Consider the following 22728-nt stretch of genomic DNA (forward strand, 5'->3'; position numbering starts at 1 on the left):
ATATTTTAGACACAAGTTAGGTTGGCCAGGCCTACGTCGTATATTCCAATAAGTCATTTGCCGCCCTTGTAAATCAGATCACAACACCCTCACTTCACAATGGATTCGTGTTCAATCTTGTTGTACGAGCGATGATTTCGAATGTATAAAAAACATCACAATTGTGCCACAGCATTTCAAACTTTAAAAAATGTTATTGATGTATTTAATAAAAAAAGATATTTCTGATAAGTTATGAAAAAAATCGATTGGAAAAACTCACTGCATGCTAAAAACTAAAACACTAACTTTAACTTTTATGATCGGTTGCCCATTAGTGCTCTATTTGCATAAACAAAGCCTCATTTACAAAGACGAAAAATAATATGACATATTTTATCGATGGACTGTGGAATATAGGCCTAGCCTATATTAAACTTTTGTTTGATGTTAGGCTATGTTAAGCACTCCACATCTTAATTTATTATGAAATTGAAGATTGTAGACAGTGTTATTAGTGACATCATTCCTGGCCATAGAAATAGAAAGCGACCCGTGTAAAAAAACGTCCATAACAAACACAGATGTTCAGCCGCAATTCTGGAATCTTTTCACTGAAATGAACCTGGCATGTCAGACATGTGCTGAAGCCATTCTCTTTTGTTTCAAATGTGTGTCGTCTAAAGAAACTGACGTCAATATCGTAATAACAAAGGTGAGATAAATACAACCTTCTACATGTCGGAAAAAGATTAATTTATTAAGATTTGTCGTGAGAACGGCTTCAGTGAAATTTGTGCACAAAAAGAAGGTTCTTTTTCTTCAAAGTAGGCTAGTGGCTGCCTAAATATAGCCTACACCTCAAAATCAGCAGTAACTCGGTCTTTGTGGATGCTCAGAAAACTGCTTTAAAGAATAATCTCACGAATATGTTGCATTCTATACCATATGTAGGCGAGACTGGAGCCGTAGTTTGAATGTCCCTAGTCATGGTAGGCCTACGAAGTTCGCCCAGTGTAAAAGATAAATTAACATGAAGACGAGAAATAATGTGCTCATCATTGCAAGTATGCTACGTAGGCTATCGTACAATATTGTAGTATAAAACTTTTTATTTTCAAAGTCATTTCATAAAACAATTTTTTGTGTAAGACTTTTTCGATGAAAACATGTTGCTCATTTGAAAAAACACTGAAACGGAGCCATTTTACTGTCGAGCGATAGCCGTTTGTAAGCTAGTTCATCATTTAGCATGAGTTGTGATAATGAGTGACCTACAGACAGTAACGCAGCCAGGAATTTTGAAAGGGGGGGGAGGGTTTGACCACCCAGCGGCGAGGGGTCTGGGGGGCCTCCCCAGAAATTTTTGAAAAATTACTTTGAATTTGATGCATTCTGAGAGCATTTTCAACAAAAATGTAGGTACGAATATTCCTGTAAAATGGTGCTGTCCGGTAGCATAGCAAAAGGATAAGATCATGTTTTCTTGGGCATTTTTCGGAAATAAAGTTAAGTCTCTTTGCTTTCTTGTTGCTAATTCCTGGCTGAGATGTTTGAATGTTTGGTATTGGCAAAACTCGCTCTTTTAATGCAATTTTGTTTAAAATTAGGCAATTTTTTTTTAGACTGAAAACATCATTTTCAATATCGTGACGTCACACGCGTGCCAAAGTGGGGTTGTAACCCCCAACCCCCTTGGTTACGCCACTGCTTACAGAGACTTCAATTTCAAGTCAGAATCAACATTTTCACATCTTTACCAACAGACTGGTTTGAGTGTAAAGAAGAGTTCTTTCTGGCTGTCAGCGCAAGACTGTTTGAATTATTTATTTGTTTTACAGAAGTGCTAGCCAACCAAAACATTTGTCTTTTTATATTGATTCAACGTATGCAGATCACGTGTTTTGCTAGCTGTGCAGTGCATACTGTAGATTGTAGAATGCAACGTCAATACACAATATTGCGTTCTCAAGAAGGCCTTGTACTTGTAGTGTAAGAAAACAACCTTCAGGTGTCTGCGTCAATAAAACAATCGATCGATTTCGTTTTTAAACAGTGTTGCTGGTAGCCTGTTGTCTGTTAAACATAGGAAAGCATAAGCGTTAACATGCAAGAGTGTGGACTGGTCCCGAGATAGCGCATTAAGATAGTAGGCTAGGCCAGGGCCGTTAAGAGGATAATTTGGGGGCGATATCAATGAGATCCTCGAGCCCTCATATTAAGACAATTTTAAAAAGACCTCACTGTATTCAATCAATACAAAGTGGTGTCTTCAAGTTTTCAGGCTCCTTGGAAAGCTTACGGGCCCCTGAAATTATCCTGGGTCCAGTCAAAAACTATCTCCTAGACCCCCCCCCCCCAGTTAACGCTACTAGGCTAGGCTATATAGAAAAAAAGATCAAGGCTACACAAAGCTTGTGAAGCCTTCTAGTCCATGGCTTTTCTGTAGACCTTTCAAAAGTTCTGTAGTTAAGTAAATTATATTTCCAATAACTTTAACTTTCAGATACTGCAGCTTATTGGCTGATTATGGTAACCGCGTCCGCGCGAGTGCGTGCAATGATAGTATTCAACTTGCTTTCGATTTCGGTTAAGTCAACAATATTTTTAACTGGGAATAACCTACAAAGCAGAGATGTACAAGGTCCGTTGATTTTAATTTATTATCCAGTGGCCCTCATCACTTGTAGACTACATTTACAAAATGTGGTACATTGCAAAAAAATGTGGGCTACACCGTTGGTAAAAAGTGAATCAAGACCTAATTTATAGCTCTTGTATTTTCAGAAAATAAAAATAAAATATGATCTATTTGCTCTAACATAACTTAATTTTTGTTCATAGAATAAAATTACATAGAAGTTATTGCTATTTAAAATTTGTAACCTAAGTTTCTGTAAAATGACGCTGACAAAGCCAAGATTTCAGAGGCACTTCCATTTGGAACCATTGCTCAAAAGTGAATTGAAACACGGTGGAAAAAAGTACGGTTTGCATAAAGCTGACGAAGTCACCGTACACACTGGGAAGGATAAACTACCTCCGATTTCTTATCCCAGTGCACATCAAAATAAAAAAGATCAAGATGTTTGCAAAAACTTGAAAAGACACAGTCGCGAAATTACTGACAAAACATCAGAACCGCATATTCGAGCAAGTCCAAAGGACGACAGAGTTAAAAAACATTACTCTTCATATAGCAACAAAGCATCTGATGACTTTGATTCACCTCGTTCCCATCATAAACCAATACTAACAAAAGTTTATAGAGGAGTTTCGTGGAACAACAACGTAGTCACTGATTCAGGTGCTTCAAAGCATGTCAGTTTTACAATTTCACCCTTGTTAACGGATGAAAGACACCACCATATTGAAATGAAAACCGATCATTATTCAAAGTCAATTGACGAGAAAGTTGTTTCATCTACAATACCCATGAGAAGGTATAATGTTACAAAACAAGAATACACAACAACAAAATCCATTGATTCACCTTCTTTGCTACGTCATCATGTAGTCACTGAACAAGCAAATACATTTCCTGGTCGAAAGCAGCAGTTTGACCACGAGCACAAAACGAAAAAGCTTTCTGATAATCATTCACAAGGTTTAATGCACAAAATTCAATCTAGACAAGCTCGTGGTTACAACTCAACCTACCGATTGCCAAAGCTTCCACGCAAGAGCAAGGTTTCATCAAATCTTTCCGAAAATACTGGGTCTCATCTTAGCGTGTTGCAAAAAGCCCGTCAAATGTTACTGGAGAAGATGAAGAATTCAAACTGTGTCACCACAGAAATTGCACCCAAAAGAAAAATATTGTTTCTTCCCTCTCTAGCGGCACCATGCAGTGACGAATTCGCCATCACAATGAGACGAACACACGGCCATCGCTATATTTCTTCTCCAGCCATATTGGATCATGTGATGACCAGAAAAGTTCCAATGCAAACTACGGCGTCATTTTTGGATGCCATTTTACGACCTCCCTCAGGGGCAATTGTTTCTTAACCAAGTCTACCTTTTGCGTGACATTTAATCGATGCTAATGTCAAATTGAATGTTTGAATCTCTGTCCTAAACAAGCTATTTACATACATTACGTACCTCACAATAGATTCTACACAGTAGCCTACGGTATTTGGTGACTTGCCTAAGGTGGTGATGAAACGTATTCCAACCTAACACAAAGTTTTACGGAGTGAGCCGCACTACTGAAATCAAATATGAAAGACCACAATAAACTGATTATTTTATTTCGGTTTCAAGGACTTCATGAGATTTGCGTTTTGTCACTTCTGCCTTTTTTTGACATTTGCTGAGTTTGGCATGTATTGTTTTCGTTGTGATAGTCAGAAATAAACTAAACATTACCTGACCGCTTGCCATTCAGCAAAAGTAAATAGGCCTGCTGTGCCATCTTACGAATATCACACAATGCTGCTCTGTGATGTTGCAATGTAAACTTATTTGACCTATTCTTATTTCCTTTTCTTTTAAGATTAACTTTGTTGCATTTTTGATGTAGCCTGAAATCGATACGATATGTATCCAGGTACATTGAATCAATGTAAAAATGACGAATTTTGCTGTCTGGGCAGTCTAGGCCTGCAAAGATCTTCCTACCTAGGCTACATGTAACAAAAACTATTCCCAACAAGCAAAATGGGCTATGTAAGTTTCACACCGTTGTGTCTGGTTGCATTAAAATGATGTAAAATTTTAACAGCCGCTATTTGCGAAGTGTTATACTGCTTCTGATGAGTTCTGAGCCAGCTAATTTCATCGATATGTTTGTTGAGCAATTCGGGCTCCTTCCCAGGAGTAACGATGAAGGTGTCTTGAATCTCAACCAAATGCCGGGATTTTGAAGGAGGTATCCCAGTTGTCCGAACATAATTCACTTAGCCTGCAAAGGAACAGAGTCAGCAAACTTTCCTAACGATATCGAGTGCTCAGCGGTAACGAACGACCTCGGGGAAGCAAATTAGTAGCCTACCTTAAACCCACTCCTCTATGGTTGATTTGTTGCTTGGTAGTCTGGAGGCCACAGATCATGGAATTTGTACTTTTAACGGAGTTGTGGTGGTATCCGCCCGGTTGGTTAGCGCGTGACTTCGTGAACAAAAAAGCTTCAAGATCAAGCGGTGCTGGTTCGACTCTCGAGGTGTGCGCTTGAACAATGCATTTTAAGGATTGCTTTCCATTCAGCGGCATCTAATGGATGGAATAATTTCCTGGTAACACATCAGCAATTGGAAACTTTAGTCTGCCAACCTCGGTGACCGGCCCTGCGTCAAAAAACTCAGCAAGTATGTGAAACTACCAGGAAAAACCCTATCAAAGTTTTGTCAGTCCGAGGATAAAGATTCAAAAACCAGACTATCTAGATTTCTATTTTATTCGTATTGTTTATTATTATACCGTACTTTTCTCGCAACAGACGAAATAAAAGTTTTCTCTCTTAAAATACACATTTATTAACATCTGGTATTTCATTACATGGGCAGCAGTTGTGGTGAAACGAGTTTAGAGTGAATGAATTGTTTGTTTTTCATATCTTTATCCTACATTGCGGGAAAGCGGACTTGTGCCATCCATCGGTGTACGCCTTCTGACGTACACCTGACGCACGCTGCAGCCGACGGCAATGTCTGTTTCCGGTTGTCTACTCTACTTATGACTTAAATTTGGTACTACCCATTACTCGAAATCGATCACTGGGTAGAGGCAATCATCGTAAAGTTTCTTGCCCAGAGAAACAACAGCAAGTGCGGGTGGCTGGTGTCGAACATGCAGGCTCTCGACTGCGAGCCAACGCACTAAACCACTCGGCCACTGCTGCATTCACTCTAAATATTTGTTCTCCGACTGAGAGCCCTTTAGAAAATTAATCTAGACATTGCATAGCTACATGTAGGGTAACCTGCAAACTTTTAGCCCGATATAGATGGTAAAGAACAGCATAGGCCTATATGATTAGTACAGCCCCAAATGATTTAGTCGATTGCCACATTAAATTATTCTGCAATAAGTGCCGCTGGATCGTGGTTGCTTGATTGAACATTCCAGGACCTTAACCATGGTCGCTCGCCTAATCTTGCGATTTATTTGTTTACAGAACTCGAAATTTGACCGCACGATGAGTCAGAAAAGTTACGGGACGTTGGCTAAATGCGATAGAGCAGTTCAGACATGTAACATTCAAGCAAGGACTCATTCAATCAATAGTGAAAAGCAAGTTACTGCAGCAGCTACAGTGAAATTTTATTGCTGTATTCCCATCATTATACAATAATAATGACGCTTTGTTTGTGCCCATTACGACAACATAGGCTACGCCAAACCGCGATTACAGATACAACGCAACAGGAAGCAGCAAAGAGACACCTAACCATCTTGTCAGCCACTTCCATGATTTTGGCATGCCATTAAGTGTCTTTTTAAGATAAAGCAGATAAAAAAACACGTTGTTCAGTTTAGAATAAAGCGGTAGATCTCAACCAATTTAAATATTTTTAGTGCATTATCGGGCAATTTTTTCATTATGTACTGTGTCCAAGGGAAGCTACATTATTTTATCTTGTGTGATAACAGTGTAAACGCACCGACAAGTAAAAGATTATCACGAAAACAGTGGAACCAAACAAAGGTATATATCAGGTGTAGCCTACCCGAAAAAGTCAAATACTAAACAAAGCAATAGCTTAAAAAAAAATCAAATTCAGAGAAATTTTGCACAAAGTAGTTTTCACATAATAGGCCTACCAATATGTTTACTAAATATATAATAGGGCAATAGGCGAGCGGATAATATAGCAACATGACATACGTGTAATATTAAGTTAAAAAAGTGTTAAACTAAAAAATATATCAGTTGTTGAAAATTAGAGAAACAAAATAGATTATTTCAGGATTGTAAAAATCAAAAATAGGATGATGTGAACCTTGGGAAAGAATCAAACACATTAGACATTTAATTGAAACAAATCAATTTCTTCTGGTTCAACATGATTCACAGGATCCAAGTGGACAACGTGTTATGGATTTACGTTTCCGCGTCACACTTTTTCGTTTTCGTGCATAAATGTTTCCTCACTAAACACGTTGTCAGAGAGAGAGAGAGGGAGTTACCACTCCAAGGTCTCCAAGTAATACAATCTTTAACATTTGCAGGATGTCTGTAGCAACTGAATGGTCCGCTACAATGCGTAAACTATTTAAATCATGTGGAGCTTTGTCACATTCAAGCATGTTGGTTCCTTCACCAAGTTCACACAGTTGTTGTGTTGCCATCCTTAACCAACCCAAGACACAAAAACCCCAAAGATAATAACCCCGTTCCCAACAGATCACCCAAGCCTGTGAGATAAGGAATAGCCGAATTGTCTGGGTCTTTCCCTCCTTTCCACAAATAAAACACCAACCAGTTACAGATTTGCAACAACATGGCAACCTAAAAGTATGAAAGAATTGATTCACATAGTAAAAAAAAAACGCTTTTTGAAATGGCATCGCGTGAATCAACTGTTGCAATTGAAATGGCATCAAGTGAAAGGTGCAGTAGTTTTTCGAATAAAAATAATAAAAGTTAAAAATTACGAAATGCAATTGATGCTATGTTGCAGTATTTGTCATACCCTGGTAACCGGTAGCTGCTCAACAAGGACTAGTGGCAGTGAATTACAATTACATTTTAGAACTTCAATACGAACGATGACCATTACGCTGCATACGTATTCGGTCTTTAAGCATCATCGCAACAATAAAAAACCATCGTTCACTTCGCAAGACTGGAAACCAATGGTAAGAAAGCAACATGGTGAAATGTATTTTAAGTAAGTTGTATGCTGGAAATGAGTTTTTTTTTACCTGCACTAACGATACAAAAACAAAAACTGCCACAAATAGGGGTGTGATGGAAATATGTCCGACGTGTAATATTCGGATAATGAATACAAACAGAAGTTGACCAGGGATAACCATTGACAGCATAACTCGGGCGCCGACAGCATGCAGATTTTCTAAAATTGATATAAACACAAGTTTTTGGGTTTTGATCCATCAAAATAGACAATCGGCAAGTGAGAGAATCAGATCAAATGTCGGGCTTACAAGCAGTGAATAAAGATTTTTAAACCAGCCTAGCAAATATTTGTTTTTCCATAAGACACAACGTCTGCTCAAACGTATGACATACCTGGCGAACAAAATGTCTTCCAGGGCGTTAGAAATCCCATTTGGTCTCTATCGGGTAAAACTCCAATCTCTTGACCACTCGTGTGCAGGTATGTTGATATTCTGCTGGCTTGCACTGCAACCAAATTGCCGCCAACACCATTTACAACCGGCGAGAAAACAGCTATCCCGGGATTTTTAGAAACAGCAAAATCGAGTATGAAACCACCCGCGCTGAAACAGACAAATGCAATGATTTTAAAGTTAAACCGATAAATGCCTATGCTGAAAAGACACAGGGTTGCGAATGCGCAAAGAATTTTACGTTGTTAAAGTATCCTTTAGTTAAATTTGCAACGCTTATTGGTTGAATGACGAAAGGAATTTGACTCCACAATCTACCAGAGACGGCACGGGTGGCAAATGAAAACAAGAACTGAAAAAAAAGTGTTGACATCGAAATGCACCATGGGTTCTCAGACTAACGAAATTACTAAAGTTAGGAAAGGTTTCCATATAATATGGGGGGAAAAGGAAAACTTTTCTTGTTCAGTGACGTGCTGGTATATCACTTAATGTAGCCAATAGTAATACTATCTGTTTCGCTTCGGACACGGTAATGACGAAAAATAATATGACGTGACAAGAAAACGTCATTATATCAAGCATGGCCACCTAAAGATACGGCCTGATTTGTCACATTTTGCAAAAATTTCCAGGTTTTGCTAACTTTGAGCGAACGTTTAAATAAATTTTTCTAAAAATTATATTCTTACGCTTTCTTTATTCTTTTCCCCAGATGACACAATAGGTTTTAACATTCTCACATGTTGAAAAACAAAGAAAATTTGATTTCAAAGATTTTAGTCAGACTGTTAATTTTCAATAACAGTCTGATTTTGCGTTTTTTAATTTACTTTTTCTCATTTGCTACTGCTTCCCCAAGGCAACAAAAAAGTTTTATGTCATTAGGGAACCGCAAAAAGTAAAAACATCTAAAAAAATGTCAGTCAAGCACTAGCAGTAGCTGCAATCAAAATCTGCCAAATGTGACAAATCAGGCCGCATCTCCAGGTGGCCATGTATCAAGCTTTTGGCACTAACCAGGGTGGCCAGTCCATTTCTTTTAGCCGCCTTTCCTTCAACAACACCGTCCACTCAATTTTATATTGACGCGCTAGTGGCCTTCCGTCGCAGTATGGAAATATCGTAAATCTGGGGAGGTATAAGGAAAGACCCTCGGCCCAGAGGCTCACGCGACGAAGAACACTCAACAAAAATAGCCAATTGCTTAAACCTTAACCTTACGACAGGTGTCCTGCATAATGGCAATTTACATAGCCTATATCAGTTGCACTAGTAAACAAAAGTTTTGCTCCAAGTTTAGTATCACTGCTCGTACCTGCTGATACTCATGGCAGATATAACAGGAACCCAACCACTTGTGATTACATCTCTTGAGAATTGATTTCTATAGGCCAGCCATATTAAGAAAGGAGCAAGCACCAAAAACAAGGCAATTATGGCAAATCCTATCCACAAAGTGTCGGAGTCATACACAATCGAATAAAGCAACTGAAAGAAATGCGGTCATTTGTTAGGATTACTACTTTGTCGAATTCTGAGAGCCACAGTTGTGATATGTAGTTTTTCATCGTTTCATAAATTTTTCCCCTTTATCACGCAAGCTTATCAGATTTACCAAGTGCCATTGAAAACAATAAATAACAAAACAATGGACTCCTTAACTAGGTTGCCACTGGTGATCATTGCAACTGATTTACACACAAAACTCGGTATCTCCAGAATAAATTTACACAATGTTAATAATTGCTGAGGTGCATAGGCGCCGACTTTTCTAAAAACCTTGGGGGGCGAGAAAGGTGATGACGTCATAACCATAACGCTATTTTACTCAATTAAAATAGACTTTGATTTAAGCTTACTGTCTTGTTTATATTGATACCTAGATCGCAAACCGAATTTATAAGAACCGCTGCTTGAAACGATTAGTTTTATGCATGCAGTGCGCCTAGTTTGTATCAGCTGTATATTTTCGCCCATCAGTACAGCTTTTTTACTGCGTCTTTTCTTCCCGTTGTTTAATCGACATTTTTCGTCGTAATAACGTACATTATCCATCTTGCTTTAAATGCGCTGTAACTACTCTGTTTCTACTCTTCTTCGCCGTTGCTAACCTTCAAAGCATTAACAACGGTGAAGTATTTTCTCTTAGAACTGTTAGTGGAAGTGGCCAGTCTTTTATCGAATAGTGCAGATTTCTCATAATTATATACATCAATACAGTGCCTATTGAAACAAAACACGGATTACAGTTTTGAAAAATGCATTTTTTTATTTAAACTGTATTCACGTAATTGTTCGTTATGTCGTAGTTTCAACTCGATAAAGTTTACTAAAATTGATTTCATGTTTGAAGTGACAAAAAATCTAAGGGACGCTTGGATAACTCGTGAAATGAGAATAAACATTCAACCTCGTTGTTTCGCTACAGGTACCACGCGTTTTGACTACGAAGTTGCTCCTCATGCGCGGGAAGATAAGCAGTGTGTGAGCGTGCGCATCTCAGTAGTAATTCACGTTCGAGAAAGCCGTGCAATCAGCTGTTTTGCGAACAAGAACAACAAAGGCTGTTTTTCGCGTTCGGCATTCTTAAGTCCATTTAAATTATCTAAATCTATTTTGCGAAGTATTTTATCTTTGAAACATCACTTGTAATAGCCATTTTTGTTGCCCCTCAACCATAAATTTACGGGTCTGCTACTATTCGGTGAATCCGATTCGGTGAGTCCGATTCGGTGAGTCTGATTCGGTGAGTTCCTAACCTCTAACCCCTAACCCCAACCCCAAACCCCTAACCCTAAAACGGCAATGATAATTAGGCTACGGTACCCGATAATTTAAAAAAAAAATTGAAAAAATCCCCTGTTAAGGGATCGGACTCACCGAATCGGACTCACCGAATCAGACTCACCGAATCGGACTCACCGAAACGGGCCATTCCGAAATTTACGGGGGGCGCCGCCCCCGGCCCCCCGAAAGTCGGCGCGTATGCTGAGGTGTACTCTATTCAATTAGCTTAAAAATTTTAACACTTTTTTTTAAAGTTACACATAAATAACTGTCTGAGTAAATACAAATTTATCCAATGACATAGCATACGGTATTTCACAAGTACCGTAGTAAATTGTGCTATCCTATTGCAATACGTTAGGAATAGAAAAGCAATTTACTGAAACAAAAGTTGACAGCAACGACAGCGTTATTAAATCTCCGAGAGAAGCAGCAATCGGGGTGGCCACATTATCAGGATTTATTCCTAACTTTGTAGAAGAGATAATGACAAGAATCATGAGCAAACCTAAAATGTTAAAATTTGATTAAATGTTGTAAACAGCTAAGTGACATATTAATAAATGATTATCTTTTCCCAAGTTAAGGGTAAACAAATTTCTTCATTATTACATGTTAAAAAATTGTTTGTAATATAGGCTACCGTATGTAGTATCAAAAAAAAGTATATACGTATTTGTTTGTAAAATAAGTTTATACTGAACATGTGATAATGTTGTGATTTAGTTTTTCAGTCAGGCCTTCAAAAAGTTTTCATTTAATTTCGATGTATTACCCATACATTGCACAGTGCACATATCTTTATGTTGTCTGTTGCTTTGGCAAGAACGGAACTGGAAGAGTCTTAATTGCAAATTTTAGCAACCCAGTTTTTTTTGAAATTCAGCAATGATTTCAATCTTTCTTTGTGAGCAGTATTTCTCCACCTGTTTAGATTAATAACAACCGCCAACTAGATATACTTTCCGCAAAAGCACAAACCATGCAGGATATATTTTTTCACCTCAGAATGAATACGTTTTGGTACGTCTTGGCACTTTTATGTCAATGCAATTCATTGTTTTGTTCAATAAACTTGGCATTTACCTTGTTGATAATAGTCAACACCGAATTCCAAGGCTGAAGTATAAAGTTAACAACTTGAAACACAGCATTTAGCAATAACAACTCACCAAGGACACCTGAAGCTATGGCACCTGTAAGAAGGCTTCCACAGCATAAAATGACTGCATGCTCACTCTCCCAATGCCCATCACTTAGCCAGCGAAGCATCATTGCTAGTAATGATGCTAAGAATGCAATAACTATTGCTTGCGCTTCGACGACAACCATATTTCCCCATATGATACTCCACCGCTTTTGAGAATCTTCAAAATATCCTTTATTTGCCTATAAAAATACTTAATTAGATTCGTGCAATAAGACCACTAATAGGCAGTTAAAACCTTACCATGAAAGACACATTTATCAAAATGAATTCAACTTACAGAAGTAGACAGCCGAGAAGCCAAAGTCATTTCAAGATTTCCCTTTAAGCCTAAGAGAGCAGGAACAAGGATGAATATTTCAGGAATGGTTTGAAAGACATTCCAGTGCTACGGAGTAATTAAGGAAAAGATTAGTTGACAACAAAAGGTGCAGTTAACAGCAAAACGCTCAACCAAAGTTGAAAAACATTAATAGCCAACTCATTTTATACTAGCTTGTTGATTAACTTCGGCTACTGTTCACAATGGTGAGGTTAAGTAATAATGGCACAACTCTCGTGCTTGAGTAGGCTAATGCACTTTAAGTACAGCTCTTGATTCAGAAGCAAATTATAATGAAATAATTTATCAACAACACTTCAATGAGGAATATTTCATTTTGTTAATCTCTGTGACCAGGCGTATGTCAATGGATTAAAGCTGTACGGTACGCAATTGTTAGGATTCACCTACAAGGATGAAGATTTCTATACATAATCAATATATGTAATTTTGCAACTAATATATATATTAGGCTGGCGCAAAATCTCCAAAAAAAAATTTTTTTCTTTTAAATCTTTCGTCAGTTTGGAATATTGTTCCTTTTGGTAAATGTATCTCCTACACCAAATTTCACAAAAAAATATTAACGTTTGACCCTGGTTCACCTGGTTTGAATTTTTTCAAAATATTGAATTTTCGCTTATACTTGAAACTGCTCACCCGCTATCTTCTAATGCACTCTAGCATCTTAATGGACACAATAAGAGGCAGTAACACAAACTTGTAGCAAGCAAACTGGTTTAATTAGCAACTCCATGAACACTGACACATGTAGGCTACTGTATTACTCTCAAAATGTCGAATTCTACCACATTTCAGACATGATTTTCTTTGTGCACTCTTCACGTAATAAATATCTACTGCTTTCAGTTTCTTGAATCATTTGACGATGTTTATCGATTTTCACAGGCCAACAGAACTTTTTTTTATATAAAGACATGTGAGAGTCATTTTAAGGTATTTCGAGGCCCCTGATTCTAAAAATGCACTAAGTTTTCTCGAATTGGCTTTAGATTTTGAGTTAGGCTACAGCAAAAATATTTTTTTCGCAATTTTGAGCCCCTATAGATTTAACGTCGTGTCGTTTACTACATCGACAAAACTGGAAGTAATCCCAGGCACATTTCTGAGTTGTGTAAACGCTATTTGGAACCAATCACGCTGATTACAACCCAAACAAACAACTATTTAACGTTTACAGTAACAATTGTAACTTGGCCCAATTGGCCTAGTAACAATTAAAATAAGATGTGAAGCAAGCCTGAGGATACAAGATGTAGAATATATAACTTGCGTTTTGCATTAATATATTTGTTGATTTCAACAGTCTCAGACATACTAAGTAAGCTACTAAGTACAAACAAAATGCATACATTGTTTTGCTTAACAAACTAGAGAAATAAGCAAAACAAAGCTATCGATGAACAAACGCAACTCTTTATTATGATTGGCCTACTGAGCAACACCCATCAAGGTTTGAAGGCCATTTATATAATTACATAATACAAAGTTATGTTCTTCAGTAAAGTAGCTGCTTAGAATTTTATCCTTGCTGCGGAAGAACGTAATCTTGGCCTTGGAGTCAAGAATGTCATGTTTATCGAGATGAGGAGCCAAGATTGCAGCTACCACTTTTGATGACTAAATCTTTAACTACTACAGAGGTGGTAGAAATGGTTTTAAGAAAAAAACGTGACCTTGCTCCAAAACATTACTGAAGGTATTGAGGTTACTCTCATTCATGCCCGTTTTCCTATTGCTTCAAGCAAATCACCACTTGAAACTAGATAGGGCAAACAAAAAACAGAAATAGCAACATCCATGCAATGACTGCCTTGCACACTCCATGTAAACATGATGTTCCGACTTCCTTCGAACATCCTCACCGTGCAGAGGTATCAATTTTCATGGTGATTCCACGACTCTCTTTATGCCATGGCACTCTAAACTTCTTAGCCTTGAGCCCATCAAAAACGGGTTTGAGTGCAATGTTTGCATACTTTAGGAGGAACCCAGGACTTATCTTGATCACCCAGCTTCATGTCAAAGTAATGATAATAATGCTTGTTTTTATATAGCGCTGTATCTATCGCAGAATGTGTTGGTCCTCTGCGGTGCCTCATGCAGCAAAATATATCTGGGTTGTTTGTACAGCATCCTACTTGTCAAAGGCATATGTTATTAGCCTATATGCCATTTATTTAGCCTATAGACCAGAAAAAAACTTCTTGCAGCAAAGACTTGGCCTTAGCAAAGGCTTGGAATAAAACTTCGTTTGTACAAGTATCCATTTCAGTAGGCCTATACCTTTTCAATATAAAGCTGCATTCATAAACACATGACTTTCAGGATATTTTTCTTGTGATGTAGGCCTACTGATTCACAGCTGTTTTCATTGAGTATTTATGTCTCCTTTGCGTTAAACACAGTTCATTTCAACCTTTGCTTGCGTTTTGAACTTTTGTGCAATATGAACCAATTGAACTAGACAAGTGCAATTATGACATCATAATAGTAAACAGGGCTGAAAATAAGTAGTTTGCTAATTGAAAGCTTTTGAGAAACGATTTCAAAAATATTTTCATTGTCAAATATCTCGAAAATTAGAGCCAATTCGAAAAAACTAAGTGTAGTTTCGGAATCAGGGGCCCTGAAATACTCTAAAATGACTCTCATCTTTTGTGCCAAAATTTTCTTGTTGGTCTATGTTATAGATTCACTGACTTGGGAAAAGCTGTAAAATCAACTAAAATGTCACTAAAAGCATGCACTATTAGTGACTCCCAGACTTAGAGTAGGGTGAAGATGTTCCACGTGGAAGTTAACAGAGGAAGTGACGTCAAAATCACGTGGTCAAATTTTGAGAAATCCTCTCTTCAGATACTGCTAAACCACTTCGAAATTTACTAATTTTTCAGAAAAATTCAGAATTTCTCCTTGGGTGAACCAGGGTCAAAGGTCAAAACCCAACAAAAATTTTTGGTTTACAAATATCAGTGAGCAAAATGGAACACTATTCCAAACTGACAAAAATTTTAAAGCACATCAAGGAAAATGAGCCACCCTAATATATATAGCTTGAACAACTAAAATAAACAGGCTTTATCATTTTGAAGAATAGATAAACAATAAAAATAAAGCAAAAAATATGAACACAAATTATAATTAAAAGGTTAAGCAGGGGTGGGCATTGGGCAACCATTTTAACACAAAAACTCATAAAAAAATTGTAGTGCTTACTGGGGCTGAAGTGTAAATAAACGATGATTCATACTTTCAACTTTTATTAAAAAGTTACTGCAAGTATATACATGCACTCATGCAGTACATGAAAGATCGTTGCAAATACATGCACATGTAAATGTTGGCTGAAAGAAGATGAAGAGCCACACAAAAACTCAACAGTACATTCTTATCACAACAACAACAAGTGTAAAGGACAGCATATGTTGGAACCTAGCTGATTTGGCAGGACTTCGAACTCTTAAAAATACCAAATTTATTATGTAGCATTGAACATAATTATTCTAGTAGGGCCTACCTGTACTTTGTCCAAGACAATCCCTGCAGCAACCATTCCTAAACCAGCTATTAAGAATGGGAAAAATGTTTGCAAACCAATAGAAGTAGCATTTTCCAACTGTTGAGAAGAGTGGTCTCTACTAGAAATAGTGACATCATGGAAATCTGATAACCATTGGTTTTTGGTGCTTGGTTTTTCACAAGAAAACAAGGAAAACTTATTATTTGAACTATCTTCATCAACTTCTATCGAGGAATTTCCCAACTTTGCATTTTTGTATGTTGCACTTTGTAAATTTATTGAACAAGAAAACCCCAATTTACTTTTATATTTTGATGCAGCATTGGAGGATTCAAGACACACTGCACTGTTTGAGGTTTCACTTGTCAAAGCAGAATAGAGTTGTTTAGTCTCTTCTTTCGTATTGTGAATTCCACTCTGTTGCTGCTTCACTAATAGTTTTGCAGTTTCAGAACTATCAGCTTGCAAACTTTGATCTGTTTGGGGAGCAGGCTGTCTCCTTCGAACAACATGGTCTTTAAAAACTTTGCTTTTTACAGACATTAACTTATATTTCAGTTTTTGATTTCTTCAAATTATTCCAATTTAACGTATCAGCCTATCACAGAAGCTGTGTGCAAAATATGAAAGAATATAAATATAAAAGTACCGGTAGTCCGGTACTGTAGAAGCAGATCAAACTTAGGAGAAACCTCAAAACAAACAACTGTTGGAGTGTCAATTGTTCCACTAAATTCAATATTTTATTTTACCACTGTCAAAATTTGCTCTATGTTGTAATTCGGAGCTACCAGAAACCAATTTTGCCACTCTCTTGTTATGGAAAAGTACTAGATTTGACTGAAAAAACACTAGATTCACAAAAAACACTAGTATGATAAATATAGGTAAAGCGACAAATGCGCGAAGGTTTTGAAGAAACTTTAATGTAGCTTAAATAGTTCTTGCTCATTTCAAGTAATTTTTATCCTGTAGCTAGCCTAACATCTGGGGTATGTACTCCCAAAAAATTACGTCACTTCCGGTTCGCGTTTTTAAGCACGTAATTAAAGACTCGCTACGCTCATTTTCACTCAAAAATATTAATGCGCGACGCTTATTACGGTAATGCGCACGTGGAATTTCATTGCGCGAAGACTACTAAAATAAATAGGTTTACATCACCTATTGCACAATCAAATGAATGAATAATGGCACACAGAGTTTAGGGACGTCGGAACTCTCTTCCTGTGACCCCAGCAGTGCCGGTCTTAGGGTATTTCGGGCCCTGTGCGGAATATGCTTTGCGAGCCCCAATGACAATTATCCAAATCATCCAATGCAGTAGCGTAGCTAGGTGTTTTGAAAGGGGAGGGGTTTTGACGGCCGGCGGGCGAAGCCTGGCGGCGTGTTTGCCAAGGGCGACCCCTAGTGGTAGGGGGTCTGGGAGGCCTCCCGCAGAAAATTTTGAAAAATTGCTTTGAATTTGGTGCATTTTGAGAGCATGTTCAACAAAAATTTGGGTATGAATATTACTGTAAAATGGTGCTGTCTGGTCGTATAGCAAAAGGATAAGATCATGTTTTCTTTGGCATTTTTCGGAAATAAAGCTGTCTCTATGTTTTCTGCATTTTCTGAGTAAATTGCGGACCCTGTGCGATCGCACGGTTTACACACCCCAAAGACCGGCACTTCCCCAAGACCAGGAGAAACTCCTTGTTGATGTGGTATTTCATTAAATGTATAAAGGAAAATTGCTCTCCTGATCTTGTTAGGCTACGTGATTCTTTTTCCTTACAGACTGGCTACTTCACTGAATGAAGCAGACATCAAGCACGGAGTACATCAAGCAGGCAGAACATCAAGCAGGTAGACATCAAGCAGGCAGACATCAAGTACGGAGTATGTTATTTTGCATACTAAGAAGATTAGTTGGTTCCTTTCACTGCTTCCAGTCGTCTGTTGTATCGTATCTGTGATCGCAGTGTATTGTATGATATCGCAATGGGCGCAAATAAAAACACAATTATTATTATTGGATGGTTTTAAACCAACCATAAGATAAATTGTTTCTTTTCATAAAGTTTTGTAGCCATTGCTTTCCAGGCCTGTTATCGCAAAAACGAGTTTGTAAATCATTTGTTTTGAAATAATCCTGAACGATGTCCAGAACATCGACCTGATGAGGACTAAATCCATGAGTACAGACAACTGCAATGCATTCAGCTAGGAATTTTTCTTGCTGTTTATCGAGTTCTGGCCGTCTACCTTTTTCAAGAGTCACAAAGTCTTCAATTTTGTTGATCCAACTTCGAATCGAACTCTCCGGTATATTAAAACATCGAGCTTAGGGTGGTCCAAAAAAAATTTTTTTTTTCTTTTTTAAGTGCTCATTTATTTTTGAGCTTCAAATGGTTAAAAAGTTAAGTTGCCAAAGTTTCATAGTGATTCGTTCACTGTAAGTACTGCCTAGAATTTTTCATTTGTTTAAAAATCTCAACCTTAAACCATGCGAGACAGTATATGTAATTTTTTCAGTACAAACTTTTTTACTGTCACTGTTCCCTATAAAGTAATTTAAATTAAAGGATGGATACCATAAAGTAAAGATTACTAGGCTATAAAATAAAGAATTTTGCATATTTGTTCATGATTTTAACCCCAATTTGGACAAAAATCATGCTTGTTTGAAGCTTAGAAGGAACACTGTTTACAGTTCATAAAACGCTTCACAAGCAACGATTATTGCAGATTATTAAAGTTTTTGTTTTTTTATTGATACCAGGATATTGTTTTCTGTGTCTTTCCACAACTTGGAGAAGAAACTGTTTTTGTAATCCATCCTGGTAAGTGGTAGGGTGGTCCAACTTAGAACATTTACGAAAAATTAAAGTTTACTGTAGCATGGATGGTTGGATGCTCATAGCTCATTTGGATATGTCAGTACCCTAAAAAACATTTCCCAAAGTTTCCAGCCTATGCTTTTATACTTAGTACTGCCTAGCGAATAGCGATGCACCATCTTTTTGAATTATATATTTGTCGGATTTTAGACCTAGGAGCAAGTATACCAACTGCATATTTTATATCATATCATGCGTGGAGGATAATGTACAATTGTACATATAAATAAATAATTTCATGTATATAACTTATGACGAAACTATAACAAACTCAAATGTAAGGGAAAAATTATTTTGCCGCGCACTGGATGAGGCATCGCAGCATCCTGCGATTAAACATACGGATGGATATTGGATAGTGGATACCTATTAATGTGCTTCTCAAGGCACTCAGATACTAGAAGTTCATCCATTCTTAAAGGCTGGCTGCTATAGCAGTCCTCAAACCTATTGTCCCCTCAAACCAGAATACAAAACCGAGTGACTAAAAAGAAGCGTTGAAAGATGGCAAGGAGTTCATTGGGATGGAAAAATTGTTCCATCAATAAACGGGAATGAAGAAGAAAAAGATAGAATTACAATAATCGCCACCTGTAAGAATGATGAAAAGCTTTTAGGTGTTTCGAACGTTGAAAGGGGTACAGGGGCTATGATTTCCAAGCGTGTTTTTAAGGCTGTTAAAAATTGGAGTTGAAATGATGTGATTGTTGGGATATCATTTGACACTACAGCTTCAAACACTGGGTCTATTAATGGAGCTTGTCACTTGCTGGAAAGGGAAATGGAATGTAAACTGGTTTGGTTAGCCTGTAGGCATCACATACACGAAATTATATGCGGTGATGTATTTTCTGCTGTCTCTGGTTCATCTTTAGCTCTAACCATTTCGTCGTTTAAAAGATTCAAGGAGAAGTGGTCAAGCCTCAACAAAGATGCATTATGAAGTTTGTGATGATCCTCATTTGCAAACCACTCTCGCGGATTTCAAGAAAAAAAAAAACGTAAAATTGCTTCATTTTACACTCAATAGTAGTACCGAGGGATGAATATCGAGAGCTTATTAAAGTTGCTCTAATTTCCTTGGAGAAAGCTCACAGCATGGCATACGCTTCCGGCTTCCAGGTGCCTTCAACCATGCACGGTGGATGGCCAAGATCATTTATGTTATTTTTCGATAAATTAAATGAAATAGCTTGCCTTGATTTTTTTTCATCAAGATATTGAACTGTGGGTTGCTCTGGAAAGCTATAAAGTGGCAAAAGATATCGTCAAAGGCTATCAAGTAGTAAACGACTCTGCTGGAAAACTATTTAGCGACTTCAATGTGTCGATGACCCAGGATAAATCACAAAAACAGTTTAGCCTATTCAAGTTGTGGAAAGACACAGAGAACAATATCCTATATCAATTAAAAACAAAAGTTTAATGATCAGCAATAGTCGTTGTTTGTGAAGCGTTTTATGAACTGTAAACAGTGTTCCTTCTAAGTTTCAAACAAGCATGATTTTTGTCCAAACTGGGGTTAAAATCATGTACAAATATGCAAAATTCTTTACTTCATAGTAATCTTTACTTTGTAGTTTATAGTATCCATCCTTTCATTTAAATTACTTTATAGGGAACAGTGACTATAAAAAATTTGGCAGTGGCTATTTGACCGGCTCCGGTCTTTGAATCTGAAACACTATTTGACCGGTCATGACGTCACTACATAAGCACCTTTTTCTTTTTCTCTTTCAAAGCAAAAGACGATAAGCGCCTTAAGTTTTAAATTCAACACGTTTTCTTCAACTGAGTACGTGGCGCATACGTAACGTCTCGGGCTGCCATTCTAGAGGGAATGAGTTCGATACTATCCGGAAGCGTTTTTTTTTTTTACAAAATTTTGACCCAAAGTGCATTTTTGTCGTCAATTTTTAATTTGAGTAGCCTACAGCCCATTTTTTTAAATCTTTCCAAATGTGAGTAATACAGTTAAGTTTTTTTAATTTGTGAATAAAAGAATAACAGTTAACCTCTCAAGTACATGTAGCTCCACACGGATGCAACCTAGTTCGTACCATGAACAGTTCGTACCGTCAGTTCGTACCTTGAAAAGATCGAGAAAAAAACAAAAAAAGCCGAAGTCGCTGATCGCAGTTTTCGCAATCGCTTTAAAATTTTCCCCCTGAAAAGATCGAGAGAAAAAATAGCTCAAAACCGAAGTCCGCTGATCGCAGTTTCCGCAAACATTTTTCCGCAGTTTCCGCTAACCCTAACCATAGAGTAATCTATGCTCTAACCCTAACCCTCGCTGATCGCAGTTTCCACAAAATTTTTTCCGCAGTTTCCGTTACCCCTTACCCTAATTCTAATTTCTAACCATAGAGTAATCTATGCTCTAACCCTAACCCTCGCTGATCGCAGTTTCCACAAACATTTTTCCGCAGTTTCCGCTTTTACCCTAACCATAGAGTAATCTTTGCTCTAACCCTCGCTGATCGCAGTTTCCGCAAACATTTTTCCGCAGTTTCCGCTAACCGCAGTTTCCGCTTACCCTAACTTTAACCATAGAGTAATCTATGCTCTAACCCTAACCCTCGCTGATTGCAGTTTCCGCAAACATTTTTCCGCAGTTTCCGCTTACCCTAACTCTAATCATAGAGTAATCTATGCTCTAACCCTAACCCTCGCTGATCGCAGTTTTCACAAACATTTTCCCGCAGTTTTGCAATTTCCGCTAACCACAGTTTCCGCTAACCCTCGCGTTTGTTTCAAATTGTATGGGGAAACTCCGATCAGCGACTTCGGCTTTGTGCTATTAAACTGCGGTCAGCGACTTCGGCTTTTTTTAATTTTTTCTCTCGATCTTTTCAGGGTATGAACTGACTGTACGAATGGTTCAAGGTACGAACTAGGTTGCACCCGCTCCACACAGAGTGAAATTTACATGCCTTTTGACTCCTTTTTATTTCTTTAAAAGTAATATCTAAAAAGACATTATTGACCCAAAAAGAATGTCTAAAAAGACATTATGAAAAGCAACTACGGACAAAGGCCAGTGTTTCGATCTCCCGACCTCTTCAGCGTAGCGTAGTAAAGTGAAAGTGGAAAGTTGTCTTGAAGGGTTGGTTGAGATGATGATTTGAAACTTGACTGATTGTTGTGCGACAATGAGACTGGATTTAATTTTTAACTTCGGACTTCAGCGAAACATAATCTTACAGCCTATTAGAAGGTGTGATTTTTTCAGAGAATTTGTGCTAAGAAATGAAAGGAATTTGTTAAAAATAAAGACTAGAAAAAACTTTTTTAATTCGTTTTGAAACTTTTTTATTCACTTGTTGATTCATTCATATCAGTTTGTATCCTTTTGTAGTCAAAAAAAAAAAAAAAAAAGAACGCTTCCAGATAGTATCGAACTCATTCCCTCTAGATTGGCAGCCCGAGACGTTACGTATGCGCCACGGACTCAGTTGAAGAAAACGTGTTGAATTTAAAACTTAACGTGCTTATCGTCTTTTGCTTTGAAAGAGAAAAAGAAAAAAGTGCTTGTGTATTGACGTCATGACCGGTCAAATAGTGTTTCAGATTCAAAGACCGGAGCCGGTCAAATAGCCACTGCCAAAAAATTTTGTACTGAAAAAATGACATATATATTGTCTCCTCTTGCATGGTTTAAGGTTGACATTTTTAAAAAAATGAAAAATTCTAGGCAGTACTTACAGTAAACAAATCACTATGAAACTTTGGGAACTTAACT

The 22728-nt window shown here is 37.5% G+C and overlaps 1 protein-coding gene across 2 annotated transcripts; it reads right to left on the minus strand.

Annotated features, from left to right (window-relative positions):
• Positions 1–5526: 5526 nt before the first annotated feature.
• LOC145768622 (solute carrier family 41 member 1-like) lies at positions 5527–16707 on the minus strand. Of its 2 annotated transcripts, XM_082580161.1 has the most exons (8): positions 16102–16707; positions 12519–12626; positions 12204–12420; positions 11412–11539; positions 9560–9732; positions 8180–8391; positions 7852–8003; positions 5527–7435 (listed from the first exon to the last, which is right to left on the minus strand). In XM_082580161.1, the coding sequence occupies exons 1-8, from the start codon at positions 16645–16647 to the stop codon at positions 7253–7255; spliced, it is 1719 nt and encodes a 572-aa protein (XP_082436287.1). In that variant the 5' UTR covers positions 16648–16707; the 3' UTR covers positions 5527–7252. The 2 variants fall into 2 exon arrangements, with proteins under 2 accessions (XP_082436287.1, XP_082436288.1); XM_082580162.1 differs by lacking the exon at positions 7852–8003 and having other exon boundaries at positions 7265–7435.
• Between the last annotated feature and the right edge of the window lie 6021 nt (positions 16708–22728).

Source organism: Aplidium turbinatum, chromosome 4 (assembly GCF_918807975.1).
Source record: "Aplidium turbinatum chromosome 4, kaAplTurb1.1, whole genome shotgun sequence".
Lineage (NCBI taxonomy): Eukaryota > Metazoa > Chordata > Ascidiacea > Aplousobranchia > Polyclinidae > Aplidium > Aplidium turbinatum.

What these genes read in the sequence shown, in the direction of transcription:
- LOC145768622 (XM_082580161.1), bottom strand. Translation starts at nt 16,647, where the DNA reads ATGTCTGTAAAAAGCAAAGTTTTTAAAGACCATGTTGTTCGAAGGAGA. An exon ending in TGCTGTCAACTTTTGTTTCA is followed by an intron (nt 9,733 to 11,411) that starts GTAAATTGCTTT and finishes CATTTCTTTCAG; the next exon opens with TTGCTTTATTCGATTGTGTA. An exon ending in TCTGCCATGAGTATCAGCAG is followed by an intron (nt 8,392 to 9,559) that starts GTACGAGCAGTG and finishes TGTCTGTTTCAG; the next exon opens with CGCGGGTGGTTTCATACTCG.